Source organism: Pipistrellus hanaki (assembly GCF_964339955.1).
Source record: "Pipistrellus hanaki genome assembly, chromosome: 12".
NCBI classification, from domain to species: Eukaryota; Metazoa; Chordata; class Mammalia; order Chiroptera; family Vespertilionidae; genus Pipistrellus; species Pipistrellus hanaki.
Window position 1 is genome coordinate 7948230 of NC_140514.1, and position 23633 is coordinate 7971862.

Genomic DNA, 23633 nt, shown 5'->3' on the forward strand with positions numbered 1-23633 from the left:
CATCGGGCCCAGTGCATGGCGGCCACATTGCATTCACTCCGATGCCCACATTCCTGCCCTCACTGCCACCTCAGTGGCATGTGAATGAGCCCCAGGGAGCTGAGCCACCCTGGCCCCAGGGCCACCTGACCGCCCCCTCGGGCTCCAGGCCGCACTGGCCGCTCCCCCCGAGCCCTGGTTTGCTCTGCTGTGTCCCAACTGTGCCCTGTCCTCCTGAGCAGCCCTCCTCACCCCCCTCCGCAGGCAGGAGCCACCCTTGCCTGCTTCAGGGCCTCGCTCCGCGCCCGCCTAAGGGACAGGGGTGTGCAGGGAGCTTGGTGAGATGTAAAGGGGAAAGGGCAGGACGTGTGCTAAGGAGGAAAGGGCAGGCCTAGCGGCTTGCTTGGAGGGAAAGGTTTGCACAGAGTCCCGCTCCCCGGAAGTGGAGCCGGGAGAGGAAGGCGGCTACTGTCTGGTGTCCCGGCGATGGGCTCCCACAAGCAGGAGTCCCCCGGAGCCCACCGAAATGGAGCCGAAGGCAGCCGGGGACACTGCCACCAACCCCAGGCCTCGGGGCAGTTCTGCAGCCATCAGCCCGCATGCTGCTTCCTCGAAATAGAAGTCTCTCTGAGAAAGAAAATTCCCTGACCTGGGCAGTGCGATCCGCCGGCCCCGTGACGGCCCTTCCCTTAGGTTTCCAGCTGGACTTTTGAATAGACGCCTGTGCAGCAGAAAGCAAATTGCGAGAGCATTGGGGGGGGCATTGGGGGGGGGCAGCTACATAGAGAGCGGAGCATTGGTCTTCCTTCTTTGCAACTCCGGCTCTGGGTCTGGCTCCGGGCTCCCAGGAGGCTGCATCCAGTAGCTGGGTCCTTGGTGAGCACCCTTGGCTGTGCAGGGAGATCTCGTGGAATTGGGGGATTCTGCAGGATGTGGAATCGTTGAGTGCGGGCTGCGAGAGGCAGGAGCCCCCTCGGAGAAGGGAAAAGCTGCCAGGCGCAGCCCCCAGGCCCGCCGGGTCTGCGGGGCTTTGAGAAGGCAGGCTCCACAGTGACATGTTTCCCTTCTCCGTGGAGCCGCCCGGGGCGAGGCGTCTGAAGGAGCAACAGCGGTGACTCATAATGATACCTCCGGTCGGTCCTCCTCCGAGCCAGCCAGCCGGACCCGCCCTCCGTAGCGGCCCCAGCGGCCCGGTGTCCGAGAGCCCCTCATTTACACCCGCCCCCCTTCTCCCCTCGTGCATGCTGATGCTAGGCTGCCAGCTGTCATGTCCCATCTCTTCTTTATTCTTCAGTATCGCCATTACCATGATGGACACCAGGAGCGAGAGCACAAATGCCTCGCCAATTAGTCCCACGAGGGGCCTTTAAAAAAAAAAAAATCATGGGTGCCTTTAAAAATAAAAATAAAAAATCGTTCCATCCAAACCCGGATGTCTCCAGGCAGAGGGGTGCCTGGGAAGGGAGGGAGACGGGAGGCTCGTCCTCCCAATCTCGTTCCTCTGAAGGGGGCGCTGGGCCCCACCTCCCCGAGGCAGGGAGATTGCTTTTCGCGCGAGGAAATGGTGCCCAGAAAAGGAATCCGTAGCTTTTCCCCTGAAACCTGTTATCAGGAGAGCCGTTTTTGAAACACTTGTCTTGTAGGTCACCTGGTAAGCCCTGTCATTACGGAATATGGCTTTTCCCCCAAATGCTTCTCCCCTCCCCGTTCCCCCACTCCCCTACCCAGGGCCCTCTGAGGACCACAGAGCAGCAGGGAGCACCGACAGGGTGGAGGGCTGCCTGGGACTGAGATCCTGCAAAAGACTAGCCCTGGAACTAACCTGCAAGGGAACCCCATTCCCCACCAAGGCCCCCCACCCCACCCCCATCTTGTTAAAAATGCAAACACCGGCTCAGTAGTGCTGGGGCGGGGCTATAACAAGCACCCAGTGGTGTGCATGAGGCAAACCCCAGATCCCGCTCCGGGTGGGGGGACCGGGAGCCACTCTCCCAGCCTCGGCTGCCTCCTCTTCTGCTCGTGTTGCTCCCTTACAAGATGTGTCAGCGCACCCCGCCCACACCGCTGGGATGCTGGGAGCAGCCGCGAGGTGCGCCTCTCCTACTCATCTTCCTCCTGATGGGTAAGAACCTGTGGCCCCAGGAGGCCACGCTGTTCTTACCGTGACCGCTGCTGGCCCTTTCCGGCAAGGCCCCCTCCCCTTCCCGCCCTGCCCGGCTGAGGAGGGTCTCAGCCTTGCTGGGCTGTGGCTCCCCCAGAGCTTCGGACAGATCGGGACTGGGAAAGAAAATAGGTTTAGCTGGCGGTGCAAAGGCAGGTTCCCGCCTTCTCCTTGTGTTTACTGTTTGCACAGCACCATGAGTTTTAATGCCCCCGCCTTGGGGGAGGGAAGGTCCAACTGCCTGCTTTGGAGACACCTCAAAGATTGCCTGGTGTTTTGGCAAAGACAGCGTTGGGTCCGTCCGATCTCTCCCTGGCTTAAGAAGGCTCAGCTGCCACGGGCCGGGATGGGGCCAAAGGGGCTCAGGGCGGTGGCCTGGGGCAAGTGGGCAGAGCGTGGGGGCGGGCTCACTTCCTGTGGGGGTGGGCTCACTTCCTGTGGGGGTGGGCTCATTTCCTGTGGCTGCAGTCCCAGGGCAGTGAGCTGGTGAACGGGCAGATGGAGCCCATCCCGCAGCATCGGCCCAGCCTGCGGCTTGGAACCCACCCAGGACCCCCGGCCTCTGTCCACAGGAGCTCAAACCCAACCTTGTGCACGCCTTCCTTTGAAGATCACCCTGACATCCTAAAGCCCTCGGTCACAGAGGAAGCAGAGGTCAGAGGTCACTGGGTGGTCGCATCCCCGGCTCCCTCTCCCCCCAGCCTGGAGGGCCTGGTGGGACATGCTTAGCTGGGGGAGACCCTGGAGCTGCGGGGTCTCGGTGGAACCTGCTGGCAGCTAAGCCACAGGCCTAGGAGAGCCTGCTCCAGCCTGGGCCTGGGCTGGGCCGTCTCCTCTCTGGCCCTGCCATGCCGAGTGGGGCCTGGCGGGCAGGTGGGCCTGTGATGGCGGGCAGGGGCAGCAGGGAGAGTGTCACGGGAAGACGGTGGTCGCCCTGGGCAGGGCAAGGCTAGGTGGGACAGAAGGGCCCTTTCAGAGGTGAAACGTGACAACAAAGACTGTTCAGTTCACTGGGGCCTCGGTGTTTTAGGCAAAGAAACTAACAAAACTGCACCTTAAGCCGCCCATCCTGCAGGGGCCCGGGAGAGGCTGGCACAGCCCGTGACCATTCCGAGCTCTACTGGCCCCTGAGCTGGACCACGGGGTTTGAGATGAGGTCCTGGGCCCAGACTGGCACACGTACTGCATCCTACTGCCTGCACACTATACATCCACCTGGGGGTGCCCAGCACTGCACCCCCTCCTGAGGAGCACCCCGCCCTGAGGGAGGGGCGGTGATGCGGGGCCAGCACAGGGCAAGGCGGGCGAGGCAGAGCCGAGGAGCAGCAGTGCAGAGCGGACCCTGCCGGGGAGACTCGCTGGCACTCTTTCACTCACCCTCGGCACCTTTCTCCCCGCACCCTACTCCCCACCCTGCTCCCCACGCTGCCGTGTGCCCCGAGCTGGAAAGGGCCTGTCGCTTTCACCGGGGAGCATGCCCTGCGCCCGACCCCGGGTGCCCTCCTGTGCTCGGTCAGCCACATGGAGGAAGCAGAGGGGACCCTGTCTTCAGGGAGCACTGTCTGTAGGGAGCACTCGGCGGGTGGAACGTGCCAGACGGCCGCTGGGTCCTAGGCCGGCCTGCGTGAGCTCCCACCAGGAGGGCTGGTCAGAGAGGGCTTCCCGCAGGAGGAGGCTGAGTTACTGAGGGCTTGGGGGCGGGGGGGGGGGGGAGAGGAGGGTCGGGGGTCCGTGAGAGCTGGAGGGGCCCCGGGAAGCCGCGAGGCGCTTCGGAGCGGCACCCGAGCTCCTGGCCAGCGCCTGCAGAGCACCCAGAGGATGCCTTTGTGCTGCGCTTGCCAAGACGGGGTTCTGGCTGGTGCTGCATTATCTCGCTCCAGAAGAAAGGCTCAGAGATGCAGAGAGGGAAATGAAAATAAGAAAGATGGGCATGGGCTGTTCCAACCGGCCTGGCAGCGCGTCTCCCCCAAACGAGGCAATCCTACATTTTCCATCGGGGCCGGACGGACCGCGCCGGCTCCCCGTCTGCAGACGGCGCGGGCTCCCTACCTTCCCTGGATTAATCACGCCCTCGGGCCCTCCCGCCCGCACCCACTCCCCCGCACGCCTCAGTGATGCGGACGGGGGAAGGCCATCAGCCCCCTGTGGTCCTGGTACCGTGTGGGCACAGGGGACGGGTCCGTAGCGGCGGGCCAGGCCCAGCCTCCGCACACCCGGCGGGTCTCCGGCCCAGCGCCCCTCAACAGCAGCGCCATGCCCCAGCCCCACACGGACCGTACAAATGGCACGGACACACAAAAGTCTTAATTATGGGCTCATGAATGATTCATGTGGAGGCAGCTCTGTGCGGCAAGGCCGCCGAGCTGGTGCCCAGCAAGTGTCCAGGAGATGGAATCACAGAGACGCGGCCTGGGCACCACGGCTGAGCCTGGCGGCGGCGGCTGAGTCCCCTCCTCCAGGCCATCCTCAGGCCCCCGTGACCCAAGCCCCCCGTCCGCTGGGCCGGAGTTGAATAGGGAAGCCCTTCCTTGCAAGCAGGCCCGGGGGTGCCTGACAGGAGAGCCCCAGATCATGGGTGTTCAGCTCTTTGCCAGGGGCCCTGGGTGACGAGCCCCCCACAAGGTCCCACCCCCACCCCCAGTACAGGGGGCCTCGGGGAGTCCCTGGGGAGGGGTGGTGTGAGCCCAGAGAAAGGAGCTGGGAGCCACCTGGCTTCCTCAGCGGGCCCTGGTGGGGGTGCAGCCGCTCCCCTCTGCCCCCCCCCCTCCCTCGGGGCTGGCTCTGAGAAGCAGAAACCTGGCTGACTGCCCAGGGCGCCCGTATGAGATCCTGGAGGGATGTGTTTTATGACCTGGGGGTGGGGGTGGGGGGTTCTGTGCAAGCTTGAGACATCAGCCAAGAAATTGGGGCTCTGCCTCCCCCTGGAGGACCCGGCCTCCCCGCCCCCTTCTCTGCCAGCCCAGCATCCCTGGGACATGCACATGACAGCTGGTCCCCTAGGCCGGAGCCAAGATTCACACCTAAAACGCCCCCGTCTGGAAGGCCCTTCAGCTCTGACCCCGCCCCTCGGCGCCTCTGCCCCAGCCCCAAGCAGGCCTGTCCCCCCACCCCCATCCCCACCCCCGGTTTCCAGATCGCCAGACCCCAGGGCGTTCCTCACACATGTGCATGCAATTTAAACACATGCCACCCAGAGCTCTGGTTCTTTATAAACAGCCTCCCTCCCCTCCACACACTCAGGCATGGCCGCCATCCAGACCCCCCCGCCCTCCTCCCTCTCTCTGCGAAGGGCGCGGGGGCCGGGCTCGGCCCGTCCACAGGCAGCCTGCCAGGGAAAGGTGCCCACCTGGACAAGGAAGCGTTTGTGCACATTCTGCCTGTAATTGCTTGCCAGTCTCGTCCGAGACACCTCCTCCCGCCCCGTCGGGTGCTTCCCGCCGCCCGCCCGCCGGTGCCAGCGCGGGCGCGGGGACCTCTCTGACACGTGGCTCCGTGCCCAGCGGGACACGTAAGCTGCCGCCTCGCCCAGGGTAAGCGGCGACACATTTCTTTCACGCCGTCTGAAAGGGGTAATTAAGCTGAGAAGCGCGGTCCAGCCCAAACCTGGCACGCGGAGAGCTGACCTCTGTTTTGAATACATCGCATGAGCCTGAAACCAGACAGTGGCCTCCCGCGGCCCGAGGCCCCGTCCTCTCCCCCCATCTCGGGGGAGGCGCGGAGGGGTGAGCGGAGGGGGGTGGCGGAGGGGCAGGCTGCTGGGGCTGGGAGGGCAGGGGAGCCACCGTGCGGTCCAGCAGGTGGTCCCCAGGGCAGCGAGCTGTCAGGTTGCATCGGCAGCTAAGGTTCCCCCAGGGCTGAGGAGGCCCCTCTGACCTGGTCCCAGGCACCCTCTGCCCCCTGCGGGCACGTCAAAGGGCCTGTCCTGCTCTCCCACCCTCATCCGCAGGAAGGAGACGGTTCCCCTTCCGGAAGGAAGCGAATAGACAGCAGCCTTCTGTGGTGAGCTGGGCGTGGGTGCCAGTGTTCAGGGGCTGGAGGTCTCTGGATGCATCCAGAGGGGGCAGGCGAGGGCAGCCTCCCAGGAGAGAGGGGACCGGAACGGAGTCATAACAGACACGCGGGTGCAGCCAGGGGAGGCTGTGTTTCTGCAAAGGGGCCGTGCGGGCTGGGATGCAGAGCTGGCGGGGGTGCCTGGGTGGCCGGGCCTCGCCCCTGAGGTAACCACAGGGCATGGGGTGCTTCCAAAGGGAGCCGCCCAGGTCCTCGCAGACTCTGGGCCACCCTGAGGCGCCCGGATCTTATTCTGAAGGACCGGATGGAAAGCAGGAGCGTAAAGTATCAATACTGCCTTGCTTGGTTGGTTGCTCAGTGGTTAGAGCATCAGCCTGCAGACTGAAGGGTTGTGGGTTTGATTCCAGTCAAAGGCACGTATCTCGGTCTCCTGCCTGGGTTGGGGTGTGTACAGGAGGCAATTAATTGATGTGTCTCTCTCACATCGATGTTTCTCTCTTTGTCTCCCCCGCCACACACCTGAGACACACACACACACACACACACACACACACACCCCGCCCCTCCACTCTCTCTAAAAGTGATCTGGTGGTTCGGTGCATGCTTGAGACCAGGCAGCCAGGTCTGGATGCACGGAGACCGGAGCAGGACCGTGCTTGTGGCCTGTCTGTCCTGTAGCCAGTGATCCCATAGCCCCCGCCAGGGCCGGGCTGGACTGGGCGGGGGTGGGCGGGGGACTGAGCCAGGGGCCTGTGCTGCCCCCCAGGAACTCCCCCAGACAGGACGTGGCTGGAGAATGGAAAAGAGTCGAGGAAAAGCAAGCCAGGCCCAAGCCATGGCCAGGAGGGCTGGGCATGCGATGTGCAAGGCAGATGCCAGCCTAACCCTCCCGTCCACGCCCTGGCAGCACCGTGACCTCTGCCCCCTGCCTTGCCGTGGCCTCTCTGGCTGAGACAGCCCCTCCTGTGTCTTTACCTCCTCCCTGACGGAGGGGGGCTCGGGCCCTGCTGGGCGGGGAGCCAGGCCAGTCACCGTGAGGCTGACAAAATGCGGCCCTCCCGGTGCTGAGCGCCCTCGGAGGATCTTGGTGCGTCTGGGTCTCCATGACAACACCAGGGCCTTATGTTCGGAGAGCCACGTGCAAGGTGGTCTGGCTATCCGAGCCGGGGAGCGCGGGGTCGAGGGTGGCGACCGGTGAATCATGGGGCTGGGAAGGGGAACTCGGAACCCCCGGAGGCTTAGCACCGGTTCAGCCTTGAGTCCGGTGAGGAGCTACGGCAAGAAGGCCGGGCCCTGGCCGTATTCCCCGCTTCCCATGGTTCTCTGCCCTCCGTGGCTCTCTGCCCTTCGTCACGAGCTCCCCGGCCCATGCACTGGGGGCGACTCCTCTCTCACCACCTCACAAGCTACCGAGACGATGAGTGAGATTCACATAAGGGGCCTTGTTCGCTCTAAAGTGAGCGTGTAGACGTGGGGTGGCCTGAGGGGTCCAGGGGCCTCGCTCTCACTGCAGGGACGTCAGGGTAACATCCCGGCCAGAGTGGAGCCGTGCAGGGCAGGGCGGGGTGGCGGGCAGAACCCGGCCTGGCTTCAAGCTGCGACCGGGTTCAACTCCCGGCTGCCTCGCTTTTGCCACGGGGTCCTGGACAAATCACCGGTTCCTCGTCTGCCACGTGGGGCTCATGATCCACGCGTGGCAGCGGGCTTGCTGTCACTGTGCCATGAGCTGGCACGTGAGGGCCGCTGCAGCACACAGAGAGGGTGGTACCAGGTGCTGCCACCCTCTGGCACCATCGCAGGGCTGCCGACGATCTAACCGCCCTCCTCTCCTCTCTGCCCGCAGGTCCGGCCTCTGTTCCCCGGCGAGGAGCCCCCGCGGCCCACCGCGATGTCCCGGCACCACAGCCGCTTCGAAAGAGACTACCGGGTGGGCTGGGACCGCCGCGAGTGGAGTGCCAACGGGACGCATGGGACCACCAGCATCTGCAGCGCCACCGCCGGGGCCGGCGGCACCGCCAGCAGCCTCAGCGCCCGGCCCGGCCTCCTGCCCCTGCCGGTGGTGCCCTCCCGGCTGCCCACGCCCGCCACGGCCCCCGCGCCCTGCACCACGGGCAGCGGTGAGGCCATCACCAGCCTCGTGGCCAGCTCTGCCTCTGCCGCCACCACCAAGGTAAGACCTGTGTCCTCTCCGAGGCCCGGGCCGGCCCCTCGGGCTTACGGCCTGGGCGCCGGGTTCTCCGGAGCGCCGGTCCCCACCAAGCCGGGCTGGACAGCCGTTTCCGTTCACGCGGGTTTATTTTTATTTCTGTAAGGTCTCTCTCTGTGTGACTCGCTTGTAGGGAAACAAGGAGGCACTGAGGACGCGCATTGTCCTGGGCCACGTTCGTTAAATGCTATTTACGGAGTGACATGACGGGGAAGCTCGGAGTTGGCAATGCAGGACCCCTAACGAGGCGCATGTAGACAGGCGAGTGAGCCCCCTGGAGTCGCCGGGGACTTGGGTCTGCAGGGAGATGCAGGCCAGCGACATGTCATCAATGGACAGGAAGCTCCCGCTCGCTAACCCTGGTGCTGGGGATTCTTACCTTCACTGTCCCCTCCGAGCCCCAGACCACCAGGAGGTCCCTGCCCGGGCCACCCGCCTCTTGCAGTTGAGGATACCAAGGCACACCGTGTCCGTGAAAGCCGGTCAAGGTCAGGGGCCCGGGCCCCGGCCCCCGCCGTCGGGCTCGGGGGCGTGGGCTCCAGGCCGTTCCCTCTCCTGAGGAGGGGAGAGGGAGAGGGGGTAAAGGGGGGGTCGCTCGGCTCCAGCCTCAGATGGACAGCCGGTACCAGGCCGGGCTGCCAACCACCACATCGAAATGAAAATGTCACCGCGGCTCTCGCCCGGCATGGGTTCTAGCTGGTCCCCGTCACTCTGCTCAGAGCCCAGGCCCCAGGCTGGTGGCAGGAGGCCCATTCGTCGCCATTCTGTGTCCTCGGCTGGGCAGGCAGGGGCTCCGAGGCCGCCTGTGCCTCTGCCAGCCATTCAGAGCCGCCCCCGGGGAGCCTGCGTGTGCGTGTGCATGCGTGTGCATGCGTGTGTATGTGTGTGTATGCGCAGGCATGTCTGGTCTTTTCTCTCCTGCGTTCAGGAAAGTTGCCGGAGGAGTTAAAGGCGGGGGACCGGGCCCCAGCCATTATGAGAAGCCGCGCTCCAGGTGCGCTCGCCTTTGTGGGTGTGATTTCCAAACCCCGCTCCAGCCCGGCGTCCCGCTAATAGCTGCGTGCTGCCGGCGCGGCCCTCCGGGCCGAGACAATGGAGCTGTCGGAGGCCAGCTCCCAGCGCCTTATTGATTTTACTTTCCTGTTACGAAAGCACACACCCCCCCCTGCGGCGGGGAGGTGAGGAATGTGGGGTGGGGAGAGGAGATGGGGGGGTATTGGGGCATGCTGCCCCCCGACGAGCCAAACACATTCCTTCCCCGGGCGCCAGCCCCCAGGACTGCTCCTCCATGTGGCGACCTCTGCCCGGCGGAGCCAGCGGCTGCCCCGCCGGCCGCATCTGGCAGCCACTCGGCCGGGCCAGCTGCTGGCCATCTGGAAAGGGGCAGACTCCGGAGCGGGCTGCGGGGGGCTCCAGGTGGGGAGGGAGAAGCTGGACCCAGGAGCCCACTCCCTGGTTTCTTTCCTCTCCAGGAGGGGGGCCTTTGAGGGCTAGCGTGGGGCCGTGCCCCAGGGAGGGGTTCGGGCTCCACCAGGCCTGAGGGGGGGGGCGGGGGGGGGCTGCCCTGCCCACACAGCTTCTCCTTGTGCTCCCTGGCCGCTCCATCTTCGCTATATCCCTGTCTGGCCGGGCCCCGAACCACAGCACAGGGGAGGGAAGGAGCCCGGCCTCAGGCGGAAAACAACAGCTGGGCGAGGGCCGGGCTGGGCGGCGGCAGGGGAGAGGGCCGAAAGTTCACGCCTGCGAGGACTGCCAGCCGCTTGGCACGCCGTCCTCTGCAGCCGGCCCCAGCCCAGCTCCATTCCTGCAGGGGCTTGTCCCTCCGGCAAAGCTGCCCGGGGCTCCTGGCGTCTTCGGGGTGCGGGGGAGAGGGAGGGCAGCTGCCAGCTGTGGCTGGTGTCCTGGTTGCTGTTAGTGCATTTGAGCTTCAGGGCTTTTCTGCCCGTCTGGCCCGGCCACCGCCCCCCACATGCCAGTCCCCCGGCGTGTTTGTCTAACCCCATGCGGCGCGCCACATCAACGGGCAGGCGGCCGCCCTGAGGAATCTGTGGTTTCTCTGGTCAACAAGCATCGAGGGGAGTCTGCAGAGCAGCCAAGGGCCGGCCCCGGCCCTCGGGGAGTTCCTGGGCTGGGATAGAGCGAGTCTGCGGCCTGGACAGCGTGGCCAGATGACCGGAGGCTGTCTCTCCCATGGAGGCTGCTGGCAGAGGCAGCTCCGTGAGTGGGTAAACACAGGCTTCGGCGCCAGGCCGCGGGGTTTGAGATCTGCTCCGTCGCTTTCCAGCTGAGCGGCCCTGGGCAAGCCCCCTCACCTCTCCAAGCCTCGCGTTTGTAAAACGGGAGCAGGTGGAAGGACCTGCCTGCCAGGGTGTTGTGAGGGTTGTGTGGGCCCGTGGTTGGCAAACCGTGGCTCTTTGGCCCCTTGAGTGCGGCTCTTCCCCAAAATACCACGGCCTGGGCGAGTCTATGTTGAAGAAGTGGCGTTAGAAGAAGTTTACGTTTTAAAAATGTGGCTCTCCAAAGAAATGTCAATGGTTGTCCTGTTGATATTCGGCTCTGTAGGCTAATGAGTTTTGCCGACCACTGGTGTAGGCTAAAACACATGCAAAGGGATCAGGACAGAGCCAAGCCTGGCATGTACTACGTCCTATCTACATTGGTGTGGCTGACACTGCCATCCCCAGGGTCACCGGTGAAAGATGAAACAGAGGGGCTGGAGACCGGGGCCAGGACACAGGCTTTATTGGTGGAGAAGTCCCTGCCGGGCTGCCTTCCAAGGAGAAAAGAGCACATGTGTCGGGGTGAACATGCCTTTTGAGGGGAGAAGAAGGAAGGGATGGGACTTAGGGCACTCGGCACACGCTGGTTGGTGGTTTCATGTAAGGCACATGATTAGGGACCTAAGGACTTAGGAATCGGGGACTTAGGGTATTTGGCAGGTGCTGATTGGTGGTTCAATGTACAGTCCATATGAGGTGCCTGGTTAGGTGCTCAGGAATGTTCGGACTGCAGGTGGAGTTTACGTCATTCTCCGTCCATCATTGGGGGAAGGGAGGATGTATCAACCTGTACCCGGGTGAGACCTGTGGGACCAACTCCATGCCCCCCAGGTGCCTGGCCCCCTTCAAGGAAAGGGGATCATTTCTAGCCTCACCAAGAGGGCAAGGGAAGGCTTCAGATTAGAAACAGGCGCAAGGCCCCGAGCAGGAAGGAAATGGTGTTTCTGAGTGGCCGGGGCTCAAGGTGACCTTGTGACCCAGAGGCCTGACATGACCCAGGTGACATGGCAGCAGAGGGGCTAGGAGGAGGGGGGCGTCTAATGGGCACCAGCTGGACCTGAATCGGCACCCCTGGTAAGCCAGATGACTGAGGGAGGGGGTTTTAGAGCTTTCCCAGCCCTGGGACCCTCTCCTCAAAGGAAAGCCCAGCATGTAAGCAGGACTGAGAGCCCACTCCTGAGGGAGGGAGAGGTATGGGGAGGGAGCTTGCCCCCCCCCACCCCCCCATGTGTGTTCCCTCTGCCCGGAGGGTGGTTAAGGCTATGTGAACGCAGTGGCCTGGCTTCCTTGGTGAGATGTCAGGTGCCATGCGTGGACCAGAGCCCCCTGAGGACTCGGGGTGTCTGCACTGACAGGCCTTGGCATCCCTCCCGCGCTGGACATGGAGGCAACCACGGCATCCCGGACCACCATGCATCGTAGGGACGGCCTCTTCCCGCCTCCCCTCTGCAGCCCCGCAGGCCCCGTCGCCAGCTCATTCCAGCGCCAGGCTGCTCCGGCCAAGCCCTGGGGGTGGTCCCGGCTCTCGGGGGTGGGCAAGGCTGGCTGTGCTCCCTGCGGCTGGTTAGCGAGGAGACCACGATTCTCGCTGTCACCGCCCCCTTTGGGCCTGCGTTGACTTCCCTGTGTCTTCGTTTCTGTGTGGCCTGAGGATTTCTTGCAGGCTTTTGATGAAGACCAATTGGACAAGCACAGACTCCCGGGCTGCTGAGGCAGGGGAGGGCCTGGCCAGATGCAAAACACACACACACACACACACACACATCTGCACACACACACTCACACACACACACCACTCTCGCACACACACTCATTGCTCAGACCCATCAGCTGCTTCCCGGGCCCGGATCAGCTTGCGAACCTCCGGGACACGGGTCCCTATGACCCAGCAGGAGCAGGTGGCCATGCCCTCCAGCCCTTCTATTTTGAGGTCAGAAGAGTGTGAGCCAAAGAAAAGACTTGTGCCGAAACCGGCTTGGCCCAGTGGATAGAGCGTCGGCCTGTGGACTGAAAGGTCCTGGGTTCGATTCCCGTCAAGGTCATGTACATTGGTTGTGGGCACATCCCCAGTTGGGGGTGGGCAAGAGGCAGCTGGTCGATGTTTCTCTCTCATCGACATTTCTAACTCTCTGTCCCTCTCAATTCCTCTCTGTGTAAAATCAATAAAAAATATTAAAAAAAAAAAAAAAAAGAAAAGAAAAGAAAAAGAAAAGAAAGGAAGAAAAGACTTGCTAAGGCCCCTCAGATCGGGGTCTCTCAGGGGTGAGAAGCAGGTCGGGGTCTCTCCGGGGGTGGGAAGTGGGACCGGCAGACCTGGCTCCTTTCCCGCCCGGCTGCCTGGCTCACTGTTGTGTTCACCATGGAAACCACATTGCACTGTCAGGATACCTTCTCCCCTCCTCTCACCCACCAGGCTGCCAGCAAACACCGACTTTCAGCAGGAAAATGGGCACGTAGCAGGTCTGAGATGAGCTCGCTCAGCATCGTTCATTATAACATCAACATGAAAAAAAAGTCGGTTCCGGCCGGACCACTGTCTGTCCATGTGGGGTCTGCCTGTCCTCCCCACGCCTGCCTGGGTTTTCCCCGGGGACTCGGGTTTCCTCCCACATCCCGAAGACATTGGCAAGAGGTGAATAGGCGGGCCTTACTAATCCCTGTCTGAGTTGGGCGGGAGGAGACGCTGTGATGGAAGGGTGTCCATCCAGGGTGGTCCCCACCTTCGCCCTGAGCTGCCAGGAGAGGCTCCGGCCACTGCCGCCCTGAGCTAGAATAAGCCCATTGGAAAAGAACTCTTACCTGTTTTTATCCTTTCTTAAATGCATGCATCCTCACATTTATTCTGGTGTTTAACGTTAGAAGTGTTTGGGGTTTTTATTTAGACGTTGGGTGGCGTTTCTGTGGCCAGAAAATGCCTTGGGAAGGTAACTCGTGTTTATAGCAAGTAACCTGGTTCCCTTACCCATGGTTTTCCTTAAAGTCGCCGTTGCCATGAACATGCAGACAGCATGATGGGGGGCTCACTTCTGCTCTAGGCGGGACATTAGGCCTTGGGGCCGTGTCGATCCTGAAGGCACAGCCGTGAGGGCTCCGAGCTCTGAGTCAGAGCTGGGTTAGAATCCTACCCTTGCCACTTAGGGACACGTATCTCTCTGAGTCTGTTTGAATACAATAGAGGTGTCGAACTCAATCAGAGAAGGGGCCAAAATCTAAAATCCAGCCTAAATCGCGGGCCGAATGGTTTACTGAACAGTCATAAACTGACAATGTCATAAACTGACAGCGGAGTGCAGTGATGACAGCGCGGTGCGGGCCACATTGCAAGGCCTGGCGGGCTGGATTTGGCCCGCGGGCCGTGTGTTTGACACATGTGTCTACAAAGTGGGAAGGATGACGCCTTGGGTAGCATCCTCCGTGCGGGCGGGACGGGAAGGGAGCCGCGCTGCCCCGCAGTGGCTGCTGTGTGAAATTTAAATTATTCCCAGCAAACCTGCCTGACAGATGTAACAGGAAAGGGGCGGCTTCGTAAAATGCAATTTTGTTCTCGGAAGAACGGGCTTTGCAGGATCCCGGCGGGTGTCTGGGGAATGCACTGGGGGCTCTTCCTCCTTGTGGTCGGGAGCACTCAGCCTGAAATATCCCCGTCGCTCCGGGGAGCTAAGCCCCGGAGAATACATCTGGGCCGGGCAGGGAGAGACGAGGAAACCGGGGGGGGGGGGGGGGGGGGGGGGGGGGGTCGGCAGGCCCCACCCTCAGCATGAGGCACCCGGAGCTTGGACGTGTCTGAGCACGTGGGGCTCCGCGGGTGGATATTTGTCACCACAGAGGTGACCCTGGAGGCGGTTCTGTCCTCATGCTCCCTGCACGCTCGGGAGACGTGTTCCTCCCGGTGGAGATGGTCTGGGGTTCCGATGGGGGACGGGGCAAGGGAACGAGCGTGAGGCCCCTCTGCGCGGGTGTTTCTGGGAGTCTCTGAGTTGGTAAAGCAGCTTTTGCACAGACTGAGGAGCAGAAAACCAGAGGCCGCCGAGGGGGCTGGCTGGCAGAGTCCCGGGAGCCCCTCTCGTGGTGAATGTCCGGACTGAGCGTGACTTCCTGCAGAAGCCTGCTTCTTGCTCCATGCACGAGGATCTGGGATCCCTAGTGATCAGGTATCAGGCACTGGCGATGCGTGTGAGACATGCGTGTGCTTGTCCTGGGCTAGTGGCTTTTGCTTGCACTTTACCCCATAGCCATGGCTTGGATTGTGTCTTCGTTGACTTAAAGCCCCTCGGTCAGTGACACAGTGTGGACAAAACCGAAAAGTGTCATGACTTCCAAGGCACCCATGTCAGCGCCTGCCATGTAGGGAGGGTGGATCAGAGTGATTCCAGCCTGAAGTTCTAACTCAGGAGGCAGAAGGCGGAGAGAAGAGTGTGTGCTTCCCTACGTTTGTAAGGGATGAGCCATTGTCTCGATTCCCGAAGAAAGTAATCAGGAGAAGTTACGGACGGGGGTCAGATGTGTGTGTGTTCGCCTTTGCTGCCTAACAAGCACCCCAGCAGGTCACGGCTTACAGCCGTCCCAGCTCTGAGGGTGGCCCCAGCTCTGGCCCCGGCTGGCTCGGCTGATCTCTGCCGGGCTCTCTCTTCGGTCTGTCATCAGCTGCCCGCTGACATGTGGCTAGAGGCCCGTGGCTGATCTAGGATGGCCTCACTCGCTACCTGTGCTCAGCAGCCTGCCGACCAAGGCACCTCCGTCCTCCTCCGTGTGGCCTGTCCTCCATCCAGGCAGCTCAGGCTCAATCACATGTGGTCTCAGGCTTCCAAGGGCAGCAGGAGGGCAGGGCTCGGAGCATCTGTGCTTTGGGGGCCTCTGCTTGAGGCATTTCTGCTAGAATCCCCTTGGCTAAGGGGCAGGCCCAGAAGGATGGGAGCATAACGGGCGATCATTTTGGCAGCACATCCCCAGGGTTTCCAGCTCTTGCTTGAACAGTTATTTACCCTCCAGCTCCCATGGCTCAGGCAGGAAGGAAAAACTCAAGTCTATTCCTCTCCTCCACGTGGCCCTGGGGAGGGGACCTGGGACACGCGTGACCTGTACACACCCGGGCCTCCACACGTCCCATCCACACCAGGAGCGTGGGAAGATGAATTCTGACCAGAAGGCTTTCTGAAGAGCCTGAGGTCAGGAAAGGGAGCCAGGTGTGGGGTGCAAATGCTTCATAACCCGAGATCGGACAGCCTGGTGGCTCTTTCTCCCTCACGGGCCAAACCCATGCAATTCCCCCAGAAGCCCCTTGGAAAGGCCTATTTTTAAATTGAATTAGGTTTTCTGCAAACAGCATCATTCAAGATGCACATAAATCTGCTTCTTATTCCCTTTTAATGGTTTTCCTTGTTTCATTTAATTACTCATGTTGCAATTAAACAGTTTTTTTTCTCAGTGGCAAAGGACAGCGTTTTAGCTACATTACAGGGTTTAATAGGCTTTGCAGGACTAGCCTACAAATCTCATCATCATTTATAATATTGGGGGTTTTTTTTTAATAGGGAAAGTATGTTCCAAAATCTAAACAGCCAAATTACACATGGACGTGCAGAGCCCAACCCATTTGTTAACAGGGAAGCGCCCGCGATGCTAAGAATAACTCAGGGACACAAACGTGAGAAGGAGAGCGCACTGCCCCTCGAAGTCATCATCAACCTCTATAGGTTTAGCTTCATTTCAGGGCGGAGCGTCCCCTCCAAACCATGACCGTACATTCAGGGAGAGTGGACACACCAAGTCATCTCCTTTATTAAGACATGGAAGTCGCCGAAACCGGTTTGGCTCAGTGGATAGAGCGTCGGCCTGCAGACTGAAAGGTCCCGGGTTCGATTCCGGTCAAGGGCATGTACCTTGGTTGTGGGCACATCCCCAGTAGGGGGTGTACAAGAGGCAGCTGATCGATGATTCTCTCTCACCGATGTTTCTGAATCTCTATCCTTCTCTCTTCCTCTCTGTAAAAAATCAATAAAATATATTTTAAAGAGAGAGAGAGAGAGAGAGAGAGAGAGAGAGAGAGAGAGAGAGAGAGACATGGAAGTGCCAATCACAGTAGCCACCATGGAGGCCAAAGAATGGACATAGTGCAGACCAGCCTGGGCTTGATTGACAGGTGGGAAGAACTCCTGAGGCGTGGGTGGGAGAGCAGCCCAGCACCCGGGGGGCTACCTGGGTAACTTGGGGTCGGTGTCCCTGAGGACTCACCGCAGTGACGCTCGGCAGCCTGGAGGAGTCTCAGTCATCCCGCCCCATCCAGCAACAGCGAGGTGATGCCCCCCACGGCGAGAAGGCCAGGCCTTGGAGAAGGAGGGCCTGGCAGAAGCGGGAGCCGTCGGTGGGCTTATCTGCGGTCATTTCCTCCAGCACCCCAAGGCGGGGGCTGTGAGGGAGCCCCCGCTGCGCTGTGTTCAGTGGCGGTTACCAATCTCACCAGCAGCTGGGGCCCCCAAACTAGAGTGGGGGGGGGGTCTTCCTGGCACTGTGTGGCCTTAATCCCGTGCACTCAGAAGCTCCCTGAGGAAGCAGCTGAGCTTCCGGCCAGCCGGGGCACTACATGTGTCTCTGGGGTAACCACCATCCCCTCATCATCATCACCATCACTCATGTTTACTGGGTGCTTGCTGTGAGCCGGCCAGGGCCCGACGTGCAAGCCTGGGCTTTGTGTAGCCTCGCTGTGGGTACGGAATGAGGGTGCTCATGGCACCTGCCTCGCATACTCCTTGTGGGATGCAGGGGGTTAGCTGGGACAAAGACACGTCGGGCCCTGGCCGGCTCACAGCAAGCACCCAGTAAACATGAGTGATGGTGATGATGATGCCTCCCTCAAGGACTATGCGAGGCAGGTGCCATAAGCACCCTCATTCCGTACCCACAGCGAGGCCACACAAAGCCCAGGCTTGCATGGCAGGCACGGACCGTCCAGCTCACTGTTCCTCAGCGTGGTGCTGAAATGTGGGGTCACAGGCCGGCATGGGTGGGGACACCTGTGCCCCGAGATGGCGTGATGCTGAGGAGAGAGCCGTGAAGGAGGAGCTTCATGCTGCCACGCTCACCCCGACTGCACTCCAGGGCCTCGCCCACTATCTGCCCACCGCCCCCCCCATCAGGCAGGAGCCCACAGACCCCACAATGCCCTCGCCCCGGGCGTCGGGGATATGCTGAGGGTCTGATTTTTACTCCCCCACGATAGCAGGCTGAGGAGAGGATACTGGATGGGATATACTGTACCCAGAATTCCTGCTAATGGGGATTCAATTGTGGCAACTCGTCATCCGCCGAGATTAGCAGGGAATGGTGCGAATGTCGTGTTCGAAAGGCATTAAAAAGGCGTTATGAATGAGATTCCACGGCGCCACATCGCATTCCTTGTAAATAATTGAAGAAGAAACCGGCGCTGGAAATTTGGGGCCATCCATTTCTGAGCTCCCAGCAGTTCCCTCGCCCGGCTGATGGGGCCCCACTGATCCGGCTACGGGGACGCCTGCACCTGGCAGGTCTGAAGGCGCCGAAGAGTGAGCATCACGCGTCACGCGTCCAGAAAGACGCTTCCTCCCGGCAGAAACGAGTGGCTGCGGCTTCCAGCAGGCGGGAGAGTCTGGGTTTTCTGCCACCATCTTCTGAGTCCAGGTAATTGTCCCCTCGCTTCCAGCCTCCAGAAGTCTGGTCGGGGGCCAGGGCCCAGGTGGGCTCTGGTGCATCTCGGAGTCAGCAGCTGCCAGCCCACCACCACTCACGCCCGCCTTAGGCAAGGGTCTGAGCACCAGTGTGGCCACGGACAGGCTGCCGGTCCAGCATCAGCAGCTTCGGCCCTCTCGGAACCAGCTCTGGCCAGACAGCACCCGCCCCAGGGGCTCCTCAGCCCTGGCTCTGACCTAGTGTCTCCCCCTGGCCCTGAAAAAGGCAGGGAGGCCTCCTGGCTGCGGCCAGGGTCTAGCTTTTATTACCAAAGCCAAGAACGTAGCTCACAGCAGAGGAGCAGCTGCACGGGGAAACCCTGAAAGGAGCGGAGGGGGGAAGCTCTGGGTCTTGCCCCACGTGCCAGAGCAGGTGGACGCCATCCTGCGTCCCAGCTTTGACTGCTCAGAAGTCCCTCTGCTGCGGAGCCCGCCCGATCTTGAGGGGGTCTTGAGGGGCCGAAGAAGTTCTATGACCATCGCCAACTTTGCGGGCAGTTTGGAGCAGCCGGTCATGGGTGAATCGGTCCCCTTGTCATTAGAAGTGGTTCCAGGTTTTCAAATGTGACGTCTGTTGGCTGCCACGCCTGGGGCGACCCGGGAGAGGAGAGGGGGCTGCCCATTAAGGGGCAGTCAGGGCTAAATGGTCAGTTGGATGATCAGCCAATCACAGGAGTCCGTCCCGGTTGCCATACCTTCTGCACACCAAATATACAGTGTATATCCTATATAATAAAAGGCTAATATGCAAATTGTCCCCTCAAGCAGGAGTTCGACCAGCAGGCAGGCCTGCCAACCACCCATGTCTCCTCCCCCCGGCCAGGCTGGCCAAACCCCACCTATGCACGAATTCATGCACCGGGCCTCTAATACACACACACACACACACACACACACACACACACACACACACTGAGTGGCCAGATTATTTTGTGTTCAGAGATCATAATAATCTGGTCACTCAGTGTATAAATACCTAACACTCTTTGCCTGCACAGTGATGGGATTGGAAACCCACACTCCAGATTCGAACTGCCCAAGTTCAAGTCCTGACCCTTCTCCTTTCTAAAGCTGTGTGACCTTTAGCAAGTTACTTGCCCTCTCTCTCTCAGAGCCTGGCTTCCTCTTCTGTAAATAATACCATCTATTTCATTGGGCCGTGGGAGGGAAGGGGGATTGAGTGAGTTAACAGTGCAGATGTCTACAGCAGTGTTCTGGTGGCCTCCGGCCCCCCAACCCGAGTCCATCCCTCGGGCTGCTGCCCCGGCCTCGCACCTCAGATGCCATGCAAGTAGGGGAACCAGGCCTCACTCAGAGGCAGCACCCTGGCTTCCTGGCTCCCACCTCCAGAGCCCCCTACTCCAGGGCTCTACTCATCAGGGCAAGTCACGAAACAAGGGGGAATGATCTTTTCAGACGGGAGAAATAGGGCTGCTGCTGTTTTATGGCGGTGTGGTTTATGGTTTTCGAACATTTTAATTAGTTTCATTTTTTAATATAAATGCACCCTGATGCTTTGTGCAGGAAGGGCACGGTTCTTAAAACCTCAGAAATAAAGTAGGAAGATGACAGAGTGGCTATGAAAGTGTCACACTCAGATGTGTTATTATTATTATTGTTATTTAACATTTCTAGGCACCAACCCTGAGCCAGGAGCAGTGATGGAGGGAGGGGAGGGTGAAGGCACAAAGGTGCCTACGAGTCAAGTGTGGTGTTGGGCCCCGGCTGGTGTAGCTCAGTTGGTTGGAGCGTCATCCGAGGCACCCAAAGGTTGCCAGTTCGATTCCCGGTCAGGGCACATGCCCAGATTGCGGGTTCAATCCCTGTGCAGGAGGCAACCAATCGATGTTTCTCTCTCACAGCGGTATAGATAGATTTTTTTTAAGTGTTGGTGTTGGGGGCTCCCCGAGGACCGGCGTGCTCCCTCATCTCCCTGAGATGGCCCTGCCCACCAGGGAACATCGAAGGTGCAGTCAGCCATCGGCCTGTGGGCTGAGAACACAATGGGGGTCTAGGCTTGGGCCCCAACCCTGTCCTGAGGCCACTTGTGTTGTTGCTAAGACCTCCCAGCTTCCCCAGGCCCTCGGGTAGGGCGTTGAGCTGTGCTGTAGGATGGGCCTCCTCCAGAGCACCCCATCTCTCCCTGACATTTTTCAATCACTCAGAAAGCAGGGTTAGATGGACGGGACTGCACTTTCAGAGCACTCTCTGTATAGTGGTTCGAATAGTGGCTCCCAAATTATACACTGAGCAGCCAGATGATTATGATCTCTGAACACATAATAATCTGGCCACTCAGTGTATATCCTATATAATAAAAGGCTAATATGTAGCTGAAACCGGTTTGGCTCAGTGGATAGAGCATTGGCCTACGCACTGAAAGGACCCAGGTTCGATTCCAGTCAAGGGCATGTACCTTGGTTGCAGGCACATCCCCAGTGCAGGGGGGGTGGGGGGGTGCAGGAGGCAGCTGATGGATGTTTCTCTCTCATCGATGTTTCTAACTCTCTATCCCTCTCCCTTCCTCTCTGTAAAAATCAATAAAATATATATTTTTTTAAATTTTTAAAGGCTAATATGCAAAGTGTCCCCTCGACCAGGAGTTCGACTAGCAGGCAGGCTGGCCAGGCTGGCTGGACCTCATCCATGCATGAATTCATGCACTGGGCCTGATACACACACACACACACACACACACACACACACACACACACACTGAGTGGCCAGATTATGTGTTCAGAGATCATAATGCTCTGGCCACTCAGTGTACGTCTGCACAGAACCTCTGAAAGGGGCTTCGTTTGGAAGTAGGGTCTTCGCAGGTGAAATTTAGGTAAGGCCCTCAGGATGGGATCATCTGGGCCCTAAGTCTAATGTCAAGGATCCTTTTAGGAGAAAGGAGAGAGAATCTGACACACAGACAGCAAGAAGCCGGCCACCTGAAGACACAGCGGAGGTTGGAGCGACGCTGTCACAGACCAGGGGCCGCCCGAGCCACCAGAAGCTGGACGGGACAAAGGGGTTCCTTCTCCCCTGGAGCCTCCAGAGAGAGCGTGGCCTGCCGGCACCTCGATGTTGAACGCCTGGCCTCCGGGACTGAGGGGATAACTTTCTGTCGTGTGAGCCGCCCCAGAAAACAGCTGCAGCCACGCGGGCTCTCCCCCTGGCATCGCCTTGAAGGAGGCCCACCTGGGGGCAGGTCTGGCTGCTGGGCGTTGGATCCAGGAGCAGGAGGCCCTGCTGACTTCCTCTCGGCTGTGTGGAAATGAAACACCTTCACACCTTTCTCCTCAAGGTCAGGAAATGTTCCCCCAAGCTTCCCTGCCTCCTGCGGCGTCTGGGGGCTCTGGAGGAGGCCCGTCCTACAGCATCGCTCAAAGCCCTCGACTTTGGAAAAGGTTCAAAGGGCAATTAAAGCGAGAAGCTCCCAGGCCTCCCACGTCCCTCTGGCTTCCCACAGCGGCGTCCCCACGGGAGGCCCAGGCTCCGGGGCGTCATTCACGGGAGCCCGTGTCCGCAGAGGTGTGGGCCCGTGTGGGCGGGCGAGGCTTTGCCATGGCCTCCGTTTATTTATTTATTTATTTATTATTATTATTATTATTTTAAATCCCCATTATTATTTTTTTAAATATATTTTATTGATTTTTTACAGAGAGGAAAGGAGAGGGAGAGAGAGTTAGAAACATCGAAAAGAGAGAATCATCGATCACCTGCCTCCTACACACCCCCCACCAATGTGCCCACAACCAAGGTACATGCCCTTGACCGGAATTGAACCTGGGACCCTTCAATCCGCAGGCCGACGCTCTATCCACTGAGCCAAACCGGTTTGGCCATGGCCCCCGTGTAAAGGGCGCCTCGCCGGGCCTCCGGGTTAGCCCGGGCGAGGAAATGGGAACGGACAGGCTCTGCTGGTTCCTCCTCCGGCACAGGGCTCTCGATCAAACCCAGAGAGCCGCCGAGGAGATCCTTTCCATCAAAAGAGCCACACAAGCCAAATAAAAGCTCCCAGCGCTAACTGCTCCCTCTCCTCGCAGACTTTCATGCAGAAGACAATGCTCTGTGCCGCCGTCTCTAACTCCGCTTTATCCCTCGGTAATTGAAAGGAGAAAAAATTCGCCGGGGCTGTGGTCCCCGACCTGCCGCGTCTTCAAAGGTCAGGCTTCGACTACCGTGCGATTTCCAGCGGGTGCCGGCCCCGGGACCCTGGGCAGGCCCTCCCTCCGCGGGCAGAAGGCCTCTGAAACGTCACCCGGGCACCTGGCTGGCACGGTACCCAGGGGAAGCCAAGGTTTACGGGCCGAGTCGAGAAGACGAGAGCTCCCCAGGCAGGCTCCAGGCAGGCTTGTGGGCCTGGGCTCTGCCTCTTCCCAGCTGTCCCCCGGAGCCTGGGTATGAAATGAGGTTGCAGCGCGATTGTTTACCCAGCTGTTGCTGGCAGCCCAGAGCCCATACCGGGGCAGGCGGCAGTGCTGGCCAAAGGGTATTTATTCTTTAACCAGCAGGGATTGGGCACTGCGCTGTGGGCCAGGCTCCTGCAAAAAGGCCCCCTCCTCCCGGGTTAACCCTCCGCGGATCAGAAGGGCAGAAACTCCGGGAGCAGAGAATGGACATTGGGGAGGTACTGGCCCTGCCCCGTGGCGTGCACACTGCTGACGTAGGTCTTGGAAGTGGGTTTCATTTCTTCTTTTTTTAAATATATTTTTATTTTATTCATTTCAGAGAGGATGGGAGAAGGAGAGCGAGATAGAAACATCAGTGATGAGAGAGAACCATGGACCGGCTGCCTCCTGCACGCCCCGTACTGGGGATCGAGCCTGCCACCTGAGCACGCGCCCTTGACCAGGAATCGAACCTGGGACCCTTTTCAGTCAACAGGCCAGTGCTCTGTCCACTGAGCCAAACCAGCAAGGGCGACTTGGGTTTCGTTTCTTCAGAGGGACAGTTGAATTGTCTGAGCAAACCACGTCCCTCCAAGCCTTTGGTGACATTGCGGCCCCAGGGTGGCCGTGTAGGAGTCCTCAGGCACCGAGGCTGGGGACAGAGAAACAGGGGCAGCAGCCCTTGGGGTAGGACAGTGGTGGTCGGCAAACCGCGGCTCACGAGCCACGTGTGGCTCTTTGGCCCCTGGAGTGTGGCTCTTCCACAAAATACCACGGCCTGGGCGAGTCTATTTTGAAGATGTGGCGTTAGAAGAAGTTTACGTTTTAAAAATGTGGCTCTCCAAAGAAATGCCCATCGGTGTCCTGTTGATGTTGGGCTCTGTGGACGAATGAGTTTGCCGACCCCCGGTGTAG

The 23633-nt window shown here is 60.2% G+C and overlaps 1 protein-coding gene across 2 annotated transcripts in view; it reads left to right on the top strand.

Moving 5' to 3' along the window:
* Positions 1-23633, top strand: part of KLHL29 (kelch like family member 29) — a 235018-nt gene that overhangs the window by 123506 nt on the left and 87879 nt on the right. For both annotated transcript variants that reach the window (XM_084900535.1, XM_084900534.1), the window contains one exon: positions 7995-8321. In XM_084900535.1, coding sequence (XP_084756661.1) covers positions 8040-8321 — 282 coding nt within the window. In that variant the 5' untranslated portion in view covers positions 7995-8039. The remainder of the gene's footprint in view (positions 1-7994; positions 8322-23633) is intronic.